The 24,278-nt window shown below is 39.6% G+C and overlaps 1 protein-coding gene across 8 annotated transcripts in view; it reads right to left on the bottom strand.

The window, feature by feature from the left end:
- Positions 1-24,278, bottom strand: part of FAM13A (family with sequence similarity 13 member A) — a 139,987-nt gene that overhangs the window by 79,254 nt on the left and 36,455 nt on the right. For all 8 annotated transcript variants that reach the window (XM_051789729.1, XM_051789728.1, XM_051789730.1 and 5 more), the window contains exon 5: positions 22,348-22,507. In XM_051789729.1, coding sequence (XP_051645689.1) covers positions 22,348-22,507 — 160 coding nt within the window. The remainder of the gene's footprint in view (positions 1-22,347; positions 22,508-24,278) is intronic.

Raw genomic sequence — 24,278 nt, 5'->3', positions numbered from 1 at the left:
ACTGCGTGCATCACAGGGATGTTTCATCTTCCTGTGAGGTACAGGGAGTTCCTGGGTTCAAAGATCAAAGATAAACACGCCATGTATTCTAAAGATCTGACATGGCGTGGTGACTAACCTTTCTCTGTTTTTGAAGAACAGGGACTGCGCCACACCAAGATGAGTCTAGAGAGCCCTGTACATATGAATCAACATGGTGTAAAGACACAGATCCTTGGCACAGGTCATCCTCAGAAATCTGAGTACATTACTCATGTTCTCAAGGAGGAAAAAGAAAAACTTCCAATATCCCAAGCCAAGCATGAATATGTAAATAACTAGACAATTCATACCCATTTGAGTAAGTAATTATGAAGTGTAAATGCACAACTTTAGGAAGAAACTAGTTGTGAGTTTACATTTAAATGTTACAATTGAAAGGATAATAAAGATATTTCCATAAGGTTGTCATAAAAAAACCCATGAGGTAGTTAAAAAGAAGAATGTGCTGTATATGCTTTAATGCTGCATGAGCATACTACTCTTCTAGAGGAGAGAGAAATCTCACTCAAAAACTTTTTTGATACACAAATGGAATTCTTAGGTTGTCCACCAAAACAAAGAGTTCCAAATCACTTTTTGAAGGGCTTCTTGTCACCCTAGGGCTCTTTCAACTTACAAGTTGTCTATATCAATATAAATATTCCACAGAATAGCAAAAGGCACATTTCTTTTCAAAAATCTAAGCGTGGTCGAGTGATGCAGGGAAATCTGGAATGCTGCTTTCTTTCTCACTCTAGTCTCATTTTGGCTAACTATCAGCACAAAGTTTACATGTCAATGTATCCACTGATCAGCACTACCTCTGCTTCATGAATGACTAAGAAAGGGAGACCATTAGCCAGCACTTGCCTGACAGCTAACCAACCTGATTCGACCAGTTCTGTTCAGTAAAATAACCAAAAGTTAACCAGGACTGGTATTTGGCCACTGATACCTCTTGAAACAAATATAATCCATTCACTCCATTTAAAACCACTAGGTATTTCAATGAGATTTCTAACCACACACATACAGAGTTGTAAGCTCTCTACCAAAGTTAGTTAATGGTAACAACAATGACAGTGAATTACACCAGGCCTTGTTTGGAGATGCTAACTTTTCCCAGAGGGTTTAGGTCATCCTGAATTGTCCCAGAGAATCAGGTGGAAATTCCTGCTGAGACAGCAATACCCTTCAAGTTATTCAGTGAATAGAACACATATTTATGCTGTACTTGTGTTGTTCTCCAAAACTTCATAGTGCAACCAGTTCTCATACAACACCAACTTTGCCACCATTCTTCTTCAACTTCTGGGATGAATCTGGATAGGATGAAATCTCCTGCAGCTGTGAGTACCAGATATCTTTCAGGCCCAAAGGCAGGAATAGCTCTACAGGAAGATTTTTCAGTTACGTTCATCTCACACTTCTTATATTATTCCCATGTGTCCCGTGGACACACCTGAAGAACGGGATGCCATCCAGAGAGATCTGGACAAGGTTGAGAAGTGGGTCCATGGGAATCTCATGAGGTTTAACAAGGCCAAGTGCAAGGTGCTGCATCCGGATCAGGGCAACCCCTGGTACCAATACAGGTTGAGGGATGAACACACTGGTAACAGCCCCACTGAGAAGGACTTGGGGGTGCTGGTGGATGAGAGGCTGGATGAGACCCATCGATGTGCACTTGCAACCCAGAAAGCCAGTCGTGTCCTGGGCTGCATCAAAAGAAACATGACCAGTAGGTCAAAAGAGGTGGTTCTGCCTCTCTGCTCTGGTGGGACCCCACCTGGAATGCTGCCTCTACTTCTGGAGTCCTTAGAACAAGAAAGACATGGATCTGTTCAAGCTGGTCCAGAGAAGGGCCACAAAAATGATCAGAGGGATGTAACTTCTCTATTATGAGGAAAGGCTGAGAGAGTGGGGGTTGTTCAGCCTGAAGAAGAGACAATTCCAGGGAGACCTTACGCCAGCTTTCCAGTACCTAAAAGGGGGCTTACAAGAAAGCCAGAGAGGGACTTTTAACAAGGGCATATCATGATAAAGTAGGTAGATTCAGACTAGATATATGTAAGAAATTTTTTAAAATCATGGTGGTAAAACACTAAAACAGGTTGCCCAGAGATGTGGTGGATGCTCCATCCCTGGAAACATTCAGGATCAGGTTGAATGGGGCTCTGATTAACCTCATGTAGTTGAAGGTGTCCCTACTCATTGCAGGCAGGTTGGACTAGATGGCCTTTACAGGTCCCTTGCAACCCCAAACATTCTATGATTCTAAGACCTTAAGCCTGGACTAAGCCTAAAGCAAGAGAACAGTTGTCTTCAGCAAGACTGCTGTCTTACTAAAATGCGCTTGTGCTTAAATACTTGCCAAAACATAGATTCCATTCCTTGATTCATCACTTCACCTACCACCTACAATATTGATTTTAAAACCACAGAGACATATTGCAGTTGTGAAGTTCTCCTCAAATTAAAGACGCCTCATTATCTTAAATTACTGACACTGGGAGACAAAGATCAATCCTTAGATTGATCAATCTCTGTAATCCTTACCAGGTTTACCAGAGAGTTAACACATACTTGCAAAATAAATTCAGTTACCAGCTCTCTTCCATACTCAGAATGAAGCCTGAAATCCTTCCTTGATTAACTGCCACACTGAAATCATAAAGTCACGATAAATGCGGTCATCCTTACAATATGTGCAGCTGCCACTGCCAAATTTGGATTTCTCTTACTCTACTAGTATTTTTAGGCACTGGATCACTAAAACACCTCCTCTGTACTCTGCCCTACTCAGATATCAAAGTCATAAATTTGATGCAATCCTAACATGTATGAAGCTTTAAAGTTCAATGAAGTTCTGATGTTTTATTCAAATTTAGGTGCCTTAAAGACGACAAGACTCTTCGGATTCAAAGAGTTGAGTATTATCTTCCTTTAAACCACATCCTAGTCCTGCTTGTCAAACTTAATTTCCTTTTATGACAAAGGTAACCCACCTAGTTGATCAAGGGAAGACAGTTGATGTAATCCTTTTGAATTTTAGTAAAGTTTTTGATACTGTCTCTCACAGGATCCTTTTGGACAAACTGTCCAGCACACAACTGGACACCCATCATGTGAGCAATTGGCTCAAGGGTTGAGCACAGAGGGTAATAGTGAATGGGGTGACATCAGACTGGCGACTTGTCACCAGTGGGGCTCCACAGGGCTCCTCTACTTTGGGCCCTGTGCTCTTCAACATCTTCATAAATGACCTGGATGCAGGACTGGAAGGAATACTAAGAGTGCCAAAGACACTGAATTGTGAGGAGCTGCTGACTCCTTCCAGGGCAGAGAGGCCCTGCAGAGAGACCTTGACAAATTAGAGGGCTGAGCAATCACCAACCATATGAAGTTCAACAAGGGGAAGTGCTGGATTCTGCACCTGGGATGGGGCAACCCCAGATGTTTGTACAGACTGGGGAATGAAATGCTGGAAACCAGCACCATGGAAAGGGACCCGGGGGTCCTGGTGGATGCCAAGTTGTATCTGAGTCAGCAGTGCCCTGGTAGGAGGGCCAACCATGTCTGGGGGGGCATCAGGGAAAGTATTGCCAGTCAGTCAATAGAGGCGATTCTCCTGCTCTGCTCTGCACTGGGGCAGCCTCAACTTGAATATTATGTGCAGTTTTGGGCACTGCAATATAAGAAAGATATTAAGCTTTTAGAGAGCATCTAAAGGAGGGCAACAAAGATGGTGAAGGGCCTTGAGGGGAAGCCGTATGAGCAGCAGCTGAGGGCACTTGGTCTGTTCAGCCTGGAAAAGAGGAGACTGAGGGGAAACCTTAAGACTGTCTACAACTTCTTCATGAGGGGAAGTGGAAGGGGCAGGCACTGATCTTTTCTGTGTGGTGACCAGTGACAGGACCTGAGGGAATGGCATGAAACTGTCCGGGGGGCTTTAGGCTGGATATTGGGAAAAGGTTCTTCACCCAGAGGGTGGCTGGGCACTGGAACAGGCTTCCCAGGGAAGTGGTCACAGCACCAAGCCTGACAGAGTTCAAGAAACATCACCACAGCCTCCATATTTGACAGAAGCCACTGCAAACAGCAGAACTGCTTAAATGCTTGAAAGTAAACACACACCTAAAAGCTTTGCAAATGTTGCATGATTCCAGAGATAAGAAGCCAGCAAATGCTCTCAGAAAGCCTACGAAATTCAACACAGCTATGCAGATACTGCATTTCCAGAGATACCTTCCTTGTCACTGGCTGTGAATCCCATAAATTTGTTTCAGTAAACTTTCCCAATGTTAAAATCATGTCTGTTATAAGCCAGTCAAAGCACATTCCGTGAAGAAATTCCAAATTTTCCCTGAAGGCTAAACATAAAAATTGTGCACTCCAGAAAGATGTAATCTGAGCCCAAAGCTATACTGTCCTAAAAACATTCAAATTCAAGAAAACAACCCAATACTAAGATTATCTTCAAACCTGGGACTCTCCATGGTACATGCACAACAGGAGGCTGTTAGAGTGAACCAGCAACATCCTAAGGCCCTTTTTCTGCAGGAAACCAGACACATTTGCCTAAGGGAATCCCTTCAGCCTTCTGCCCTCTGCAGCCTGACAGGCAGCTTTGCCAAAAAGCTGCAGGCGTGCAGTGTGCATGGGATGTAGGCCAAAAGTGACAAGATGTTTGGGCCTCAAGCCAGAAGATACAACCAGCTCCCAGCGATTGCCAACTGCTGGGTGGCATCTATTTGCCAAAGGATGCCTAGTGCAGACAGTGTTCTGAATTGGGGTGAAGAGAGCTTCATCCAAGAAGAGAGGAAAGAGTGGGACTGATGCAGACTTTGCAAACTGGGGGTCTGCAGGTGCAGCAGAGAACAGCTGAGTGCACAGTCAGTTCACTGCAAATTAGAATTAAATGTTTAAGTCTGATTTGGCAAATACAGCCATCAATGAGAAATCCCAGCAAAAAGCACGTTGAGAACTCCTTGATGGGCTAAATAAAAAACTCAAAAACAAAACAAGCATGTATGCCTTCACATTGGAGAGATACAGTGCATAGTTTCAAAGTAATATACAGGGAAAATTACAAAATAACAAAAATACCTCCTCCTTCTTGAGGTAATACCAAATTCCTTATGCATATGTTTTTCAGGGCAATATGAAATAATCCTCTCTTGCACTCCTTCCTAGAGATTTCCATCAGCTTACGGTTTGGCATGTATTGTTTTTGTGTCACTGCACTGAGAAAGACTCTAACCTTTGGGTTTGGTTTTTGTTTTTTTCAATTTCCTCTTTCAAATTTATGTAATCACGTTATCATATGAACTGCTGGTAACCTAAATCTGCCCCATGTATAAGCCTGCTTCCACATACTCTTGCAAAGTCACTCACAAATTCATTTTTGAACTCCAAGGATCTCAAACTCCCACTCTTCAGCTCCTGTGTCTGTACTCTGAGGCAATGCACTTAACACAGCAGAATGGCTGTATATTCTCTTATGCTGTGGAATTAATCTTATGCATGTATCAACATCACCATCCAGTATAAAGCAAGGACAAAACAGCATTATAAGTAAAACCAGTTAGTGGACGGTAAATGGTGTTAACCTTCTTTCCCCTTGCATTTCTGTTTCACATATGGAGACTGGAAACATGGATCTACCATTGCTTGGCCACAGCAGTTGACAAGAGTCTTTCCTATGGCCTTTGCTCCATACTGATGGTTCTCCTTCAGCTTCAGTATTTTTAACCAGTATCAAGTACAGAGGTGCTGATGAGATCTCAGGCATCGTACGGCCTCAAGTTACCACCTGAAGTTTTGGCAATGAGTCCCAAGGTTGGTTTCATAAGAAGATACATTGCACCAACCCCTCACACTGCTGGGACACTGCTCCTCTGGGAGTAACTTCTGCCTTTCCTTCGCTTGGTTTCTTTGGACTCTCCGAGTTTGAACAGAAGATGTACCACGAGTAAGAAGCACAAATATGGCCAGATGATCACAATCAGAGGACAGACGTACAAATGAACTTAAAAGGCTGACTATGGTGATGATTCCTGTTTTCAGTTTCCTATAGACTTTCTGCTCATGTCCATATTCACCTGCCCAGTCAGAACAATAGCGAGAGTAATAAAAATTATGGTAGGTTACTGTAGTTACAATGGGTATCATTTGATATTTCAATATATTCTTAAAATAAATGTCACCTCCAGTGAAGGAATCTTAAAGCAAATGCTCTGTAACTATGTGCTATGCTGTTTAAGGGCAAATGTTAATGAGACCATCAAAAGCAAGAGAACAGAGGTAAGCCAGTATAGCACCCATCACATTCTTCCATTCCTCCTGTTGGCTAATTGTTTGAAGTGTAAACAAGTCTTTGCCAAAGGATTTCTTCCTTAGAAAAATGTGCAGATGTGCCAAAATTCAGAGCTGCTCCACTGAAGTCCATGTAAGTAGGTTGGAAAGTTCAAACAAGCTGCTGAGAAATCTGTCTTTCTCCATGTATGGTACTTCTCCTGTTCACAGCATGACAGTGAATTACACAGTAATGAAAGAATTTGCTGCCTGAAAGACACTGTTGGCACTGGCCCGAACTGTGCTATATCCTATGAAGTGCAGACAAATCCTTCAAGGAAAATTTCTCCTGTCCTGCAATACCATATGGCCAAATCATTACTAAGGGAACCTGAACAACTGAAAAGATGACTGTAAAGGCTGACTCCAGCTACCCACCTTTCAATCCCTTTTTCTTCTCAGCAATAAAGAATGCTGTTTACAAACTGTAAAAAAAGCAGGTTCAGGCCTTAGGAATTCTGAACAGAGGTGAAGCAGCACTCTCAGGCATACCAATAAAGCGGCACTAAATGTGCCCAAGCTCAACTAGCACATTTTTATGGCCCTCTGAATCAACACTGGGTAATACAGATAAGCTGAGACTCCACTAGAAATTCCACTAGATCACGCAACAATCCAGCAAAAAAAGGACAGGAATGATCCTCTTCTTGGATCATTCACCTCAGAACTAGATAAGAAGTTAAAATACATCCTGTACTCTAACAGAATCTTCCAGGTGATCTCATAGGTGTTTTCTATCTCGCATTTTTGTGGACCTGTATCTTCATTATAACTACACCTCCAATTATAAGTACAAGTCACTGCAGACGAATGACTCTAATGAGTCATGTAGGTGTGTTAGATCAGATTCTTCTGTCATTTGCTAGCAAAAGTTAGAAATCAACATTCCTGCAATTAACGTAGGGCCAGGCTTGCCACTGACTGAATGCTATTAAGATAAGCATGCAACAGTCAGGGATTGTAGGAATCAGGTAGTACAATAATTGCTTCTAATATGTTGAATAGAGATGAAAAATGAGAACAAAAGTCTGTGAACTAAAAGCAGAAAACCCTTGGATAGCAAGTATTTACTGTTCCGTCATGGATTCTGCAACAGCACATGTAGGTTGATGTGTTTTAGTATAGAAATTAATTTAGTTTGCATAAAATAATGCTTCCAAGGGAGCAGAGATCCACCTACTGAGAACACGGCAAGCAGCACTAGCTAAGAACCTATTAAACATTAACCTCCAGAAGTCTGCTCAATACAGGCTCTGGCAAGAGATCTTATTTACACTGGGCAGAGTGCATACAAGTGTATTTTTCTGGTTCTCTATGAAAAGATTTTATTTACAGTTTATTCCAACACTTGCAAATCTCCTGTTCATTCCCTATTATCTTTCAATTCATGCTGGTTTTTACAAGGCAAACATTACTATAAGATTATACCACTCTTCCTATAAACTAGCTGTTTTCTTTTAACTGTACAGCATATCTTTATGTTAATTAAGACAAGGGGAAGAACTCGCCACCATTAAAACAAAAGATGCAAGTTGAAAGACAAAAGCTACTAGAAAATATCAAGCAGGTGTAACAGTCACATTCTCAGGCTGCCCGAGTTCCTAGGCTACTTGGAAAACTTACAACAAACAAAGCAAAATGAGAATCTCAAACACAGTTCAAGCTGAGAATCCACCGTTGTCAATGTTTTGTTCTTGCATATTAGCTCTTGAAGGACTGGCAATCTGTTTGATGTTACCCTTTAAAATCCAAGAAGTAGAAAGAATATGTGCTCATTTTCAATAATATGTCATACTTCAGTGACTAAGCATATTTTGGAATATATTTTGTTTTTCTAAACATCCTGTGAACTTGTAGATCAAAAAAAACCCGTCAAGATATTTTTGATTATAGTTATACTAAATCCTAATTCTACTAGCATAGATTAAATAACTGTACATCTTCAGAAATCTGACACTTACTCTCAGAACACTGTCTGCTACTGGGATTCAAACAATAAAACTAAGTCATAATTTTCAAATGCCAGTGAAAGGCACTTGTATTCCACATAGAGTACTAGAAATGACAAAATGTAGTCAAGTCACATTTGCAAAGTCTTAAAGAGCGCTTTTCTGTCTGTGTTTCTGTTAAGGAAGATTATGCAATTACACCAACCTTTGTACTTGCATAAAAAATAGTATTATTACACAATTACCTATATGCATTTCTGTGCATCTCTGAATTACTGAAGCTTGAGAATTCCTTGAGATTTTTAGCACTGCTTGTGAAATCTGTGAAACTGTGGGATGAAATCTGTTGTGCTTTAAAGCCTGATTTCCTTTACAACCAGTGACATAGCTACTATACAACTGGGATAAATGAATCTGAAGCTACAAAATAACTAGCATGCATCCCATGCAGAAGTACTACCTCAGCATCACTCTTCTAACCATTACAGATCTCCAGAGAATGTTCTAAGGAGTAAGGCTTATTAGCAATTGCATACTTTTCATTCCCATGTGGAAAAAAACCCCAACAACCTCTAGTACAGCATACTGGATACAAAACAAACAAGTTTTGTTTTGCTCAACTGTGTGTGTTCAACAATCACTGTTACTGTTTGTATCTGAAGAATTACCTAAGGTCAGTTTACTGTCAACAGCTGCCAGTGACCACCTCTCCATCTCACACTCCCCAAAACCTGCCCAAACTAGAATACCTGCTCATGATGGCATCAAGTCCCACCATCAAGCCCCTAAGGAAAACTTTCTACTATCAAGAGTACTTGGGCCAAAGTAAATAGTCAGCATCTGTACAGGACACTGCCAAATCCCAGGTTTTGAACTAAGTTTCTTTAATGATTTTCACACAAGAATTGACAAGATCACATGGAAAGCCAGAGAACATTTAATTTCCTAACTTTGACAAGCAGTATTTACTGGCAAATAGTCCATAAAGCAAAACTTCTAGTCATCTCCTACATCTGCAAATGCGGCAAATTTAGAGACTTGAAGATCTTCCTAACCTTACAGTATAATAACAACAACTTCCATTGGCCCATGCTAAATAATGAACTGTTATTTTCCACAAGATGTATTACCATCATACCAAAACTACGTTTAAACAGCTCAAGAAGTCTGTAAGCTTCCTTGGGCATGCCTTAGACTATCTTTTAACTCTAGGTTAAACATAGCAGGGCTTCTTGATCCTCAAATAAGATTCTTAGGTAATACTCTGCTACAAATGCTAACAATTATCAAAAACCATTAAAAAGAACAGCTGACTTGTCCATTCCCCCCAAAACCAGAAAAGAACTCGCTTCATTCAAATCCCAGCCCAGCATTCTTATACCTAGATTGGGTGATTTATACTGGCCCAAGAAACAGGTCATCTTCCTTCAGAAAGTAAAAAATCTTCATTGGTAAAGAATCTCTCTCTGGCAGATTCTTCACAAGCCATACAAAATGCAGATTTTACAATGCATGAGACTTCACCTCAATAAAAGCTTTAAACCAATTAACTATGGAGACCTCAATGATTAGGAAAGATTAGAACATCCCTAGAATACTCTTCGACCTATTTATTCTTCAAGAGCATAATCCTTTCACACCACGAAGCGCTGACAATAATATAAAGGTTGACTACTCCAGAGCTCCTCACTTTATCCGGTATGAATAAAGAAACACCATAGGTCAAAAGCATCCTTAAAGGAGAGACTAAATCACAGGCAGGGTGTAAGACACTTAGCAATGTCTCTCACTCAGTTACCCTTCCTGTACTTATTTCTCTTTATGTTCATCTCTTCAGACAGACTGACCGACCGGGATTATCTGTGGAAGGGTGAGAGTATTCAATTACATATTTATTTTCAATTACGTGCTTGAATTAATTTTAGGGAGATGACTAACATCAGCAGAAAAGACTGAGAAAGAACCTAGCAGTAAAAGACATTGCCTGCCACATCCTGAATAGTTAGCACTACTGACTCTATGTGAGAACCTTGGCAATGTTTTTGTACATTTCAGTGGAATGAGAAAATACTTGCTACAGTAGTTAAGCTTTAGTTATTCATTATACTTTTTCTTCAAATAGAATAAACTACACTGGTTCCTTTATCCATTGCCATTATTAAGTAAGAGGGATTTAAACAGATACTTACTGTTATCTGTCTTGGATGCAAAATTCAAAATGGAACAGAATACTGCTCTTGCTTTTATCCTTTTCAACAAATTGTTGAATGGGCATAAAAACTGTCAAGTTTCAGCCTCAGTCAACTGTAGTGCCAGAACTGCACAGTCAATTTACAGTCTTTTGTATTTGTAGCATGCTACCACACTGTAATATAAGCCTTTAAATGTATCTGATTATGATTGCTTAAATAAGAAATTAGGGAAAAATAGTTACTGAAAACAATGGCTATACATTGCGCTGTATTTTAATGACAACAATAAACTTATTTGTTGATAATTTGATATTCCAAGATATCTTTGGAACAATCTCATTATTACTGCTGTGCTTGTCCTCTCTTTCCTACTTGATTCAGTAATTAATCTCTTTCTGGTCTCACAAACTGCATAATCAGAGGAAACTGGCCTGTGGGGTTCTCAGTTCAAGTTTCAAATGTTGCTAAGAAAGCCTTGAATCTATTTTTAGCTATTAATATGTAGAAGACATTTAGTCCATTAATTAAAATAAACTTGAACTTAATCAATGTGAAACTTTTTTTAACTAAAGTACAAATTGGATTTTTTACAGAAACAAGGAGTCAGATTCTCTTCTACAATAAAGAACATGCCCCACTGACTTTACCAAAATGTCATCCAATTTAATGTATTAGAATACTTGGCCTTGTGCCCCAAAAGAGGAAAGCTATTACACGTGACTGCTTACTGACTTCATGCAGGGACTTTGACAGAGAAAACAGTTGTTGTCAGTCCAGTGATTAGGGTTGCAAATACCAAGAGTAATTTTTCATTAGGAAAAAAAACCAAACAACCACCATGGTAGCTTGTATAGGTTATGGGTGGTAGAGAGAAGATGGACTGTTCACTATCCCCTTCAGCTAAAAAAATTAAAAAAAAAAAAAAGGAAAAAAAGGGGAAAAAAATCAGGCGACCTTCAAGTGACACTAGTAAAAGCCATGTTTTTAACAAACAAAAGGAGTCAGTTCTTCACGTGAGAGGAAACAATTTGTGGCACACTTTTCCAGATGACATGTTGGAAGCAAAAAACTTACACACATGCAAGAGAGACACAAGACAATTACTCTGCACATCACTGAATACACAAACCATTTCAAGAGCAGGAAAACCTCCAAGAATAGTCACCAACTGGTAGAAAAAAAGAAGGAAACACCTTGCTGCCTATCCTCACTCCTCCCTGGACATCTGCTTATGGGCAGTGTGGGAGGCAGGACACTGGGCTAGATGGATCCCAAGTCTGAGCCAGTACAGCCACTCTTATGTATGATGAGCAACCGTTAAGAGGATTATTCAGTGGATTCCATGCTGCGAATAACTGCAGAAATGATGCATTAGCTGATTGCATGGAGACAGACTGCAACAGCTGACTCTTTACTGGGTCAGCAGCTGTACACCACAGAGGAGGGAATATTCCATTTCCCTCAGCAGCACTCCATGCAACAGCGCAATGCAGCCTTTGCTTCAGGTGGGTGTCACCAGGGTCACACCTGCAAATTTTCCCAAGGCTACAACAAGAGTGCACAAAAGGGTTGTGCATGGAGCAGTTCAAAAGAAGCAGTGAATTTAAGAGTTCCTCGCTCTCCCTTCATTTGATGTTGGAGGGGGAATACGCTGTCTCCTGTACTAAGTTCCCTGGAGCACAGCAGCGCAGGTGTGATACGAAGCAGTGCTGTCAAGGGTGCCAATGAAGAACCAAAAGAGCCACAGCAGAGCTGCTCCTACTCACAAGATGAAGACAATATGGAATCTCTCCCCTCTGTGATCATGCAAAATAGCTCATGGCTGATTAAGGCTCTGAAAGACACACGAAGTATCAAATAACCTATTATTTCTAAGACAAAACTGTATAGTCAATGGTATGGGGATCTTCAAAGGCATTTTCTAATTCATATGGTCACAGGTGTTTTCATGCACGTTAACTGGATGGAATAACTAATTGTTATTCAGGTATCAGTTCACAGAGTCATCATTCAGTGGTACAGGTACCTTCAGGAAAAATACAGAAAATGATTTAATGTGAACAGAAATTGAAAAAAAAAAATCTCTTCACAATATATTAGGTATACTTTCCATTTTATACCCAGTAGGTGATGAAAACATCCTTGTTAGAAGGGGGAGCAATGGCAGTAAAGCTGACATACAAACCACGTAAGGAAGATTGAAACAGCTAATATTTATATACGGGGGTTTTGCCTTGCTTGTTTTTAGCACATAGATACCAGGTCAGCTTCTTCCTATCTGCTGTTTTACCTTGCCATCATTTACACTATACTTTAATAACCAGAATTCAGCAAAGCTGTTTCAGACAAAAGTGATAAAAAGCAAAATCTCACAGTTTGCAAAAAAAAATGCATCACTGCTTTTCAATATAAAACTAATACCCTATTCAGTTCACCTTTCATTTCCTTTTTTTCTCCCAAGACTATTTATATATATGACCTTTTACCTGAGACCATATCTCTTAATAAATAGCTAAAGGTTATTCTGTTTTGCATCAGTACAACCTTAACCTACTGCACTTATGGTCATAAAATACACACAAAGGTCATGAATTGTTATACGTAAGCAAGAGAAAAATGTGGAAATCCATTATTTTTAGAGAGGACTGGAATATAGAAAAGGAAATGACAAACATAGTAATAATCCCGCAATATACCCCAATGCTCCCAGCTCCATCTGTGGAATATCATGGTATTTTCTTGGAGGAAGAGAAAAATCTGTCTTCAGCCACACAGAAGGACTGGTTACTGAATGCTGCAAAATTTGAACTGACAATGCCAGGATCAAACGATTCCAGAATTTGTAAAAGGTTACAAAGACCTCACTGAGGGAAACTATTCACCTTCCGTGCCCATCCCCACAATTTGGAATAAAACCATCCCCAAATTATCAACAGTGTTTGCAGTAGAAATCCAAATCACCCCATACTAGCTACTATGAAGAAAATTAACCCCAGTCAAAACCAGCTGCCATCATCCTATGGCAGCGTTAAGGTGTCATACAATGGTATAATGACCACACCTCAGCTTCTCATGGCTGAGGTACAAACAAGGGGCCAGCAGCAGAACTTAAAATCAAAAGAACAAATCAAACATTTACAAAGTGACACAAGCCAAATGCTCTCTTGCTGGGTTTACCTAACTCTGTGTGTGTGTGTGTGCGTATGTGCATGTATTCAGTAACAACAGAGCTCAGAGCAGTTCCAGGGGAACATTTTATTCTACCTTGCAATTTTGAAAATTGGAGTCTGACTCATCTATTTACTGTAATGTTATTCATAAAACAGAAAAAGCAGATCTAGCTATGGGAGAAATCCAGGCTCTCCAGACCTGTATCTCACATTACAGCTGCTTAAACTCAGCCTTGGAAAAGCTAAATTGCATTTCAGATCTAAAAATCAAAATATTCACAAGCAAAAAAGTTCTTCACACATGGAATTCAGCAATGTTACTTTTAAAAGGTATATCTGATTTGCAGTAGATTAGGAAGTCCTGAGTATCTCTATATTGTTCTAGTTACTAGTGTAAGATTCCCAGCACACAGAGAACAGGCCCCTTTCTTAACAGTGAAACCGAGATGTTCACTGCTTCCAATTCAGGTCAAATGCTGCTGGGATCTACTGGATATATCAGATTTTCAAGAGCACACATATTCAGACACATTAAGAGTGTCTGGCCCCTTGTGCCCCTTGCATCACATGCTCCTATTCTCTTAGACTGCCCTGAGCCCACTTTATGACAAGTAAGTTTTGGGACACCAGCAATGTTACAGGTTCACCAGGGTGTACCAACCACCTTCTCCTGGACAAACTGCAGTACTCACAGGAGGGCTTTTCAAAAATGCATTGGACTTATACTGAAGTCAATGAGCATTTCACTGCTCTTAATAAGGGCAAAAGAATTAATTTAGTTCTGGCTCCTTTTGAAGCTCCCACCTTCAAAGTACTACAGATGAAGATAATGGCAGAGGTCAGCGAGAATTAAATGCCACAGGTTGAAAAATGTCTTACACTTCTTCATTTTGGATCAGTTCCAACTGCCCGCAGTGTGTCCTTGTTACAAAGACAGCACTGATTACTGATCTAAACAGAGGGAATAATGCTGATCATTTTGTGTAACCTGATTAACTGAATGACTAATTAATAAGAAGCAGAATAAATACTGGGGAATCTAAACAGCAGGAACTGAGAGATTTGTCTTAGTAGAAAAATTCTCATCCTCTTGCTAACCTCCTTTTTTCCCCATTGGTATAGCAAGGACGCTCAGAAACAGCTGGCTAGTGCAGAGACTGACATGTTTATTTTACTGTACCTCATTTCTTCCTGCTGACTTTCATGGTTCCCTTTCCAAATAGGATGTTGTTCTGGCTGAGATGGACTGCTCCCAAGTGCTAAATCACAATGTTGCATCACCTCACCCTCCCAAAAAAAAGCCCAAACAAACCCAACAAAAAACCCCAAACAAAACAAAACAAATAAACCCCAAATAAACCCAAATCAATAACAGACAATAAATGAAAACATTTCAAATAAAACATGTGCAAGTACAGATCAGGTCATACATACACATATGGATCTTATTATCTCTATATTTTAGCTATGTGGTATTATCAAGGGACTATGATAATATCAATGAGCATTTGTTTCAAGAAAAAACTGTGAGAGAGAAAAAACCAAAGCTCCTAAGCATCTCAACTGCAAAATTAGTCAGCTGTATTCAAAAAATTTATAGTATACTAGAAATATGGACAGCAGGAGAAAGACATTTGTTATGTGTCTGTGTTTCCTTTATATGTCCTAAACCTTGGCAAATCTATTCTCATAATGTGTTAAAATGAAAATATTACTGGTGAAATTCTAGCTAAAGAAGTATTGGCATAATAAGTTATTACTTTATAGAGTTTAGCATTAACATATTTGTGTAAATATTCAGGATTGCATTTAGTAACACCACAAGTGACAGATTTATAATCTTGCGAATGTTTTAATGAATTTCAAGAGCAGAAACATTCTGTTTTAATAATACATATACAGAATTGTCAAAAACAGCAGCGCTCTTTGGAAAGCTCTTTCAAAATGACACGAGAATTGTTCAGGGTTTTTTTCGCTTGCCTTTCTGAATCACAGCATAAACACAACCATCCTCCTCACTCCAGACTGAATCTGCTATAGGTGAAGGGTTTGGAGGCTTATAAACTTTCACCTACAAATCTCATATTGCTCATTTCCTGTCAGCTCACATCTTAAAATGTCATTCTGTCTGAATCACTATATACCCTTACTATAAACATGCCCATCTGCTCACTGGTGGACAACTGCAAAGCGATTTCTAGCTGAAGAAATACTAAATAGAAAATGGTAGACAGACTTCCACAGGTGCTCCTTCTCCTCATGTACTTCCCACCCATCTCCACATCTCCCATGTGAACCCACTCCCACTCTTTGGGGCTCCCTAGCCCAGGTAGGAGCAAACTTGTGTGACCTGTCCAAATAAGGGGATACTTGCACAAAACGGAAATGTTTGTTGAGATCTTCAGAAAGGATTTCCAAAGGAGATCAGTTCCTGCTGTTTGCTGATGGGAAAGAATTAATCCAGTACTGAAAGCCAACCATTAACACGATGCTAAAATGGTCCCAGACATGAAAGAAGAATAAAGGAAACTATCTAGACCCTGTAGGCTTAGCCAGGGCAGTGTAACCTAGATTAGAAACGGATGCCTTTTTTCCTGACGTAAATGAGGGATTGCTCTTGTGTGTTGCTGAGTGTGTAACCATGGGGTCAGAGCTCTGAGGTGACAGGGAAGGAGGACTTATTTTGAGGGAGCCCACTCAGTCATGGAGCTGGGGAGTTCTCAGCAATTTCTCCCAGATCTTGTCAGGGGATCGGGTCCTCATGTTAAGGTGAAAACAACTGAGGAAGGGAAAGAAACATCTATGAGGGAAGTCTTGCTTTATTCATCTGGGGAAATAAGCTGAAACATTGTGGCTTTCTATGGAGGTGGAGCTTTACAACTGACTGCAAAGGCAGCACAGTCAAACCAATATGGAGAACTCTTCGACCACCTTACTTTTCCTACATCTCCTCGGGAATGAGAGGTTCAAGTCCTACCATGGGCTGAGTGATCTGCTCTGAGTGTTCAATCGGAAAGAGCAAGCAAGCAGTCCACTTTCAGATAGTGTAGCCCAAGTCAGCTGGAGCTGACATAAAAAAAAATGCACTTAGGGGTTTTGACTGATCGGGTTGGGCACTACACACTTTGCATCCACACCAAGCACCAGCAGGTTCAGCTACATGCAGTGGACTGCCTCCCTGTTAGAAATCTAACAGCAGGCTCGCAGAACAGTGTGTGAGCTTTTGCTGCCATTTAAAGTACAAAGAACTAGTCTGCCAACTAATCCTCTCAATTGAAGTGGCAACTTTTGTTAGAAGACTGGAAACAAACAGGATAGAAATGCAAGAAGTTAGTTGCATCTAAAGGGTTGTTTTGAAACTATTAGTTTTGCAAAAACCAGCAATAGACCAATTTCTGTAGCTCTTTAGTGATTGAAATCTGTCTGTTCAGAGGTCATCAGTATGTGCCTACAATATACTGACAATGATAAAATTGTACATTTATAATTTTTACTTGACTTTATAAGTTCAATTTTTAATTCAATTCCAATGTTACAATATTAATTTTCTAAATGTACTTGCTTTCTCTTCTGCATCAGGTGAACAGGGCTACATATTCTACAAAGTAGCATGGTAAGAATGAGAAAAGCCTTTTGCATTCCTGTCCTAAAAATATAATCAAACCAGGAACAGCATTATATCCTCATCATGCCAGCGCTTGTGTTTCAGTGCAAACACTTATGTGCTCTGAGCTGATTCGTTCTTAGAACTAGGTGCTCTGTCAAGAAGGCATAAGACTGAAAAGGTGGAAAAACAATAAAAAAAAAAATCTTGTAAGCCTGCATGACTAGGTAATAGGTTGTACATTTTATCTGAAGACATTACTGAGCTAAAACACATGTTATTGAAAATTACATTTCACTTGAAACCAGGGGAAAGGATAACTCCAGAAATCTCTCAAGAGCGAGTCTCATAATAGTTTGCCTGCCCAGATTTCCCTTGTCACTTGAACTAAATAAAAATCTTCTTCACTGCCTATCTTTGATCATTAGAGAAGCCTAGTCACTATTATTCCAAGGTCCCATTTAATTCTAGTAGTAACAATACACCACTGGCTAGCTATAAAACATAGGACTATATGCAGCTGCAGTTCAATCAGCAATTTAAGACCTTTGTAAATGAAAGGTCCTCATTCAAAATTATTATTTGTTGTTCCTGTAGGTTTTGTAAACCTGTTTATTCAAGAATGTTATAAAACTGGAAATACTGCAACTCAAGACTGACTGATCTTTCATTACATGAGCTGTCACTCAGTTTAGTGCCACAAAAATCTATCAGTACTGTATCGATACACACTAGGAATTCTGTTCCAAAGCAAAATTTAAACTGTGTTTTATGATAATACCCTGACACTTACAATGTGAAAATGCACAGCAGTGCAGACATATTGTTAGAAGATTAACTGTTCACACACAACACTGCCCAGTAAAAACCAGCTATTTATGATCCTGAAAATGTGAACACAAAGCAAACACGTACTCAGAACATTCAACCCACTTCACCCATTTCTCTCTAACTAGCAGAGCTTATTGATCAACAGACCGAGACTCTTACACATCGTTCAGTGGGTTAGGAAATTAAAGTGAAGCTTGGATAAAAGCATTAAGGATTGTAGTAATGGCTGGCTGCAAATGAGACCTGTAAGTCCAACTTATTCAGGAATTAAAAAAAATACTAAATCAAACCCTATAATTCATTTACGATAAGGAATTTCCAAATACATATACAAACATATATACATTTCTGAAGAATACTTCTGCCTGCTGGCCACCAACCTGGATGATCATATGGATCTCATTCTATTAGGTGGAATGAAAACCTAATGAAATCCTTCCAGGCAAGGCATCAGGAACCTGACAGTTCAACTTCCCATTGAAATAGAAACTCTTCTAAGATAAATTTTCTATTTTGTTAAAATTTTACTTTTTTTAAAAAATGTAGATGTTTCCAAAGAAACACTCCCCATCATTTCTAATTATAATACTACCATATGCCTGAGCAATGAGCAAGAGCAAGTTTAACAGCCCTGAGAACAAAGCAGGTACTGGAACACCCGCGGAGAATTCCAGCTCCCTTACTTTCTGAAATAAGATCCACTGAGAAAGCAAGCTAAGAAATCCTTTTACCCAGCACAACTTGTCTTTCCCAATGACTGAGCAGCCTTTGAAAGAAGGAATATAACTGGGATGAAGGTGTTCCTGTGCCTCCTCAGTGCACATATGCAGCAAGAATGATAGTTCAACTACCAGTAGCCCTACAGAATCATGTCTCTTTTTCCCATCTGTAACATTTATTCACTTTTGGTCTCCTTAAAACATATTTTCTTTAAGCTGCCGCAGTCTGTACCTGATTGAAATGCACTTGATCCTTCTAGAAGTCTGTGGCATTGTGGATTCCCCATAGCTATGACTAACATAGTAGACAAGATGCAACTTGCTCCACTGGAGCTGTTTTTCCTTTCCAACAGACTGGTCCAAGAGAAGTTTGATGTTTTCATGACTTTATCTAACGACCCACATATTTGTGTTTTCATTTTAAAAGAGCGGTATTTTTTGCTTTTAAAAATCCACTGATTTTCTAACCAAAGTGTGGAAAAATCTTAAGATATCCAGACCATGAAGTGTCAGGAGTCATGCAAGTCTGGGAAGATGACTGCGACAACATTCCCATCTTGGGATGGAATAGCATGAGCCACTAGCTCCCTATTTTTGGGTATTTGCTCTAAATTAACGATTTAGGATTGATGTAGACTTCAAAAAAGGTTATTAGGAATGGATGATGTGAAGCAACAGGCATTTAAGCCACCTCAAGAACAGCCCAAGACTACAGGGAGAAATAATACTCCTACAACATCTTCAGACACTAATTAAAGGTGGGTTCCTGTTTTTCCAGTTGAAATTTCAGCACCAAAGTAAAGGTATGAAGGCATAAAAAAGAGATAAGAAAAAGTAGGGCTAATTTTGCAATGCAGTAAGCTAGAAAAGCATACTAGAGCAAGGAGAGAAGTACGTTGTTCAATGTACTTTTTGATATCTTTCCTTATTTTTTAAACCACTGTCATTGTGCTTCAAATTTTGATTCAAGTTAGTCCTTCTGCAAATTTTTGGCATTCTTATCCTCGTGTATGAATTTTCATGCTTATAGATGCTCTTTCCAAACTCTTAGTCAAGAAACACCTGGATCAGCACTGATGGCTTTGACCATCATGAGGTTAAACTCTTAACACAATGTAGAAACTCCATCCCCTTTTTGGGAACCTTACCTTTGGGTAAGGATAACACCAGCATTGCAACTGAAAGAAAGAATTCATGCTTGTCTAGGAGAAGTGTCTCAATAAGCCCTAGCCCCAAACTATCCACCTAGAAGAACACATAAGGCAGGTCACATTACTGAAGCCACTGTACTAACCTAGAGAAAAAGTTATGTCCACAGTCAAGAACATAAAAGAGAGGATGGCAAAGACATACAAGCTGTGGAGGGGCTACCGCAAGTGTGCAGAGTGACTGGAGGTGATGGAAGGCTGTGCATCAAGAGTGTTGGAGCTTTTGCACTTCACTACAGACTGCCAGCCTTTTCCCTGGACTGGGAACAAAGGGCTATCAAGTTTGAGTACAGCAAGAATAGTGGGACAGGGCTGTGGGAATTCAGAGAAAAATGTCAACGTGGAAAAGTGAGAAAGGAGTGAGAGTGAAGGCAATTATAGGAAAGGTAACAGTGTAGTGACTCAGGGTGAAACGCTGGCAAGTAAGTGATTTGTGGGAAGGAATGACAGAATACCCCACGAGGGAGTGAGTGAGGTTATCTAAATCTCTCCTCACCCTCTTGCTGACGACAAAATAAAAGCTAAACAAGCCATTTAGATAAATGTAGCTGAGTTTGGTAAAGGACAGATCCTACTTTTCCTCACTTTCCTTGCCAGCTGCTCTCCCATCCCATCATGGTTCATATTTGAATGCAACACCCTTAAAATCAACAGGGTCTCAGTTTATAAGAGCATTGTCCTGAACATCCTACATTTTTCACTGCTTTCAACAGGATTACTTGGCAAATTTCTATCCAGTTACCTGTAGATGTATCAATGGCTTTTCCAGAAGCAGCAACTTTGCTTACAAATGGCTTGTTATTTGCTGGACACTATGACACAAGTCAGGCCAAATAATTCTCTGAGGCATTTGTTCTTTTATGACAGAGACACCAGCTGGCTTCTATTGTATGTAATGGCTCATAAATTAGCAAACTGGCAATCACTTTTCTCTGCTGAATCTCATTTGTTACCACTTGGATTTCTCTTCAAGTGCACCATCTCTATTATACAAACTGGCAAGGATAGGGGGTATCTGCTAGGATACAAAAAATGTAACCTTAAAAAACGTCCTTTAGTAGCACCACCTGACAAATTTCAACAAAAACTTCTTAGTATCTTCGCTACATGAAGTTAGACGATTGTATTTCTTGTGTTTGAGTATTTGCCTTGATTTAACTAGAAAACTTCCCACCCATGTTAGATGGGCAAGGAACAAGGTCAAATTTTTGCAGCTGACTGCCAACTGAATTTTGAAAATATCAACAAGATCCAAAGATGCAAACACGGTGCAAGCCCTTGTGGTCAGGCACAGCTTATTCCTCTCAGGCAATCACCTGTCTCCTGAGGCAAAGAGATGGGCAACACTTTCCATCTCATATGGGTAACTATACCTTTTAGGATATTTTGTTAAAGTAATTCTGGTTATCACCATGTACTTTGATAGCTCATATCTCTGAACAGCTGTGGGAAATCTCCCAGATTTCCACCTTGGTGCATTTCCAATTACCAATAAGTCCTTAGAAGTGAAAGACTACCTTGACTTTTGCAACTGGGAGAGGCTTGAAGGAGGAGGTATATCTGAAACCTTTCTTTTGTGTTCATTTTTTAGAAATATGTTCTTTACCTGTTTTTGTTGCTGAAGTGACCATCCGCTGCTAAACATCAAATGGCCAGGCAGACCATTTCCATTACCCAAAAGTTACTGTGACTTCCGTAACATAAATTAAGGAAGACAGTGGAAGGCTACCAGCCATTCTACCTCCAAATTATATAACTTTTCTTTAAAAGCTTACTTTCTTTGAATAGTAACTTTTATTTAATGCTTCTCTTCAAGTGCTCTCAGGAATGGCCATTCTGAGTCAGAACATACGACTTTTAAACTCAGGTACATGTTTGAGACAAGTAGACTTCATAGTGGCAAAGGCTAGAGACCTCATACTGTCCTACAGTATGGAAGTTCATAATCACTGAAGTACACCATAAATGATCACCATGTCAGAAACCTTGAACACTTCCTAGAATTATTCTGCCTCCTCATTTAAAAACATTTAAATTTTAGTGAATATATTTTTTAAATAAATAACAGTGCGCAGCTAACAAAGCATAAAGATGTTTAATAGAATGAACTTCCAGACTAGTAATGAAAATCAGCCTACCAGCAGAATCAATTTGTAAACTGCATACCAATCAATAACACAGAACACTATTACAACAGTGCCTGTCTCCCACTTATCTAAACATTTATGTTTTGAAGCCTGCAATAAGCCTGAATTATGAAATCACTGTAAGAAAATGAAATATTAAAGATACTCACTTTTACCAAAATTATTCTTGCTAGCTCTTCACATACAGGCTTTTCTTCATCCTTCTTCAAGCCTTCCAGTTCAAACAAGGTATTGTAATTTTCCAGCATTTTTGTCATTATCTTGTTGCAGATCTCCTGTTCTTTTATACCTTCAAATCCAGAGGGCACACTAAAATTGGACAGAAGATAAAGAATAGTGTTATAGCGACTCAACATACAAGAGTTCCTGTACAGAGTCTCTATAACATTTCAGTTGTGGATACAGGCTGGCTAGCAGGCACGGGAAACTCCGTCTTGGAAAGGAGGATTGTGCCTATGTTGGTAACAACTATCCTTATTGATATAAAATACCCAACCTGTTGGCCAAACTACCCACTCCAAAAAATCTAGGTAGAGATCTAATTGAGACAACCACCAAATGGGGTACCACCAACCCTGCTATAAGTTCGGTTTCATGACTGCAATAGACAGCATGAGGCATTTAGATGCTCTGGTTTGTGACAACCTCAAAGGTTATCACAGGATGAGTGAAAAAATTAAGAATACCCACACTCTAAGCAAAACACTAAAAGTGGAGCAAGATCTCTGCATTCAGATGACCCAATGCTGTACATAACATTTTCTAATCTAATGTTTGAGTTGGCATTTCTTTCAAAAGTAGGCTCATAACTCAAAGGGTTTTTTAAAACACGGAGATGGAGGGTGCCTTCTGCAGAACAGCCTACAGGATTAATACAAGAAGTGGTTCCTTACTTCCACTTTCCGGGAGAATAACCAACTACGTGGCTGCTGAAGAAGCAGCTTCTTGGTTTCTTGAAACAGGCCCCTTTGCAACCAGGAGTTGCTTGCCACAGACGTTAAAGGCACACAGAAATCATAAGATACTGATTTGGAAGAAGCGTTGTATTCCAGTCTATGCTCCTTTGCCCTCCTTATGTGTATCACACAACTTTCTCATGCAGTAAAAAAAAAACATTACTCAAAACAGGGGATACAATTTGCTGAAGCTTCTAACGATCATCTGCTGGAATATAGGCTTTCTAAACTTTCTATTGGACTTTGCTGCCCAAAACCGACTTAAATTCTGTTTAAATGCAAAGTGAAATCTCTGAAGAATCCTCTTCAGCATTCAAAATACTTCTCCAATCATCCAGTATTTCTTATTGTACAGTGCTTCCAGCAGACACACTCTCCTCTCAATAAGCCACGAAGTGGCTGTATGGATGTAAATTTTCTAAGGACCTTATAAAGCGGCAGACTGCAGACCAGGAGTAAAGAAACACAAAAGATTTAAAGGGAAGAAGCAGAGAAGCAAAAACCAGAAACAAAATAAAGCTTCAAGTATCTTTTGGCTGAGGACAATTAGCGGTTATACGAGAGGAAAACATAACCCAAACCCCCAAAAGCTAAACAAATGCCACCTGAGCTATTTTACAGGGATGTAACTTGAAAGCAAATCATTGTTTACTACAATCAGCAAATTAAAATTTATAAATAATTACCTACTGTAAAACTGCAACTGCAGCTTATTGGTGCCAGCTGTGCATTTCAACAAGAAGACTGAAAGCAGATGCTCCCAGAAATTTGCCATCAAAAAGTGCTTTTTGTAAGGGTTGCATGCTGCTGATCCTTCTCAATACTTTATTCTCTGTAGTACATCCATATGTCAACAGGGAGAGGATCCCACTACAGCAGAACACATCTTTGTAAACTCCAGAAGAGAATCTTTACTGCTATCATTTCAACATTTAATACATGCTAGAGTAGTAGGACCTGAATTTTAAAGGATCGCCTTATTTTACACTGTAGAACATTGGCAAGTGTAAAAAATGTGTCAGTCTCAACTGATTGACTGATTTCATCAGGGTGGAACCTGGCCTCCAACTAAATAAAGAACAAATAGGACAACTGGTATTGACAGACGTGCATGTATACTCAGG

Source organism: Manacus candei, unplaced genomic scaffold (assembly GCF_025592945.1).
Source record: "Manacus candei isolate 608988 ecotype Guabito, Panama unplaced genomic scaffold, ASM2559294v1 h1tg000028l, whole genome shotgun sequence".
Taxonomy (NCBI): domain Eukaryota; kingdom Metazoa; phylum Chordata; class Aves; order Passeriformes; family Pipridae; genus Manacus; species Manacus candei.
The sequence above is the reverse complement of the archived record's forward strand: the minus strand, read 5'-3'. Positions and strand labels throughout refer to the sequence as shown.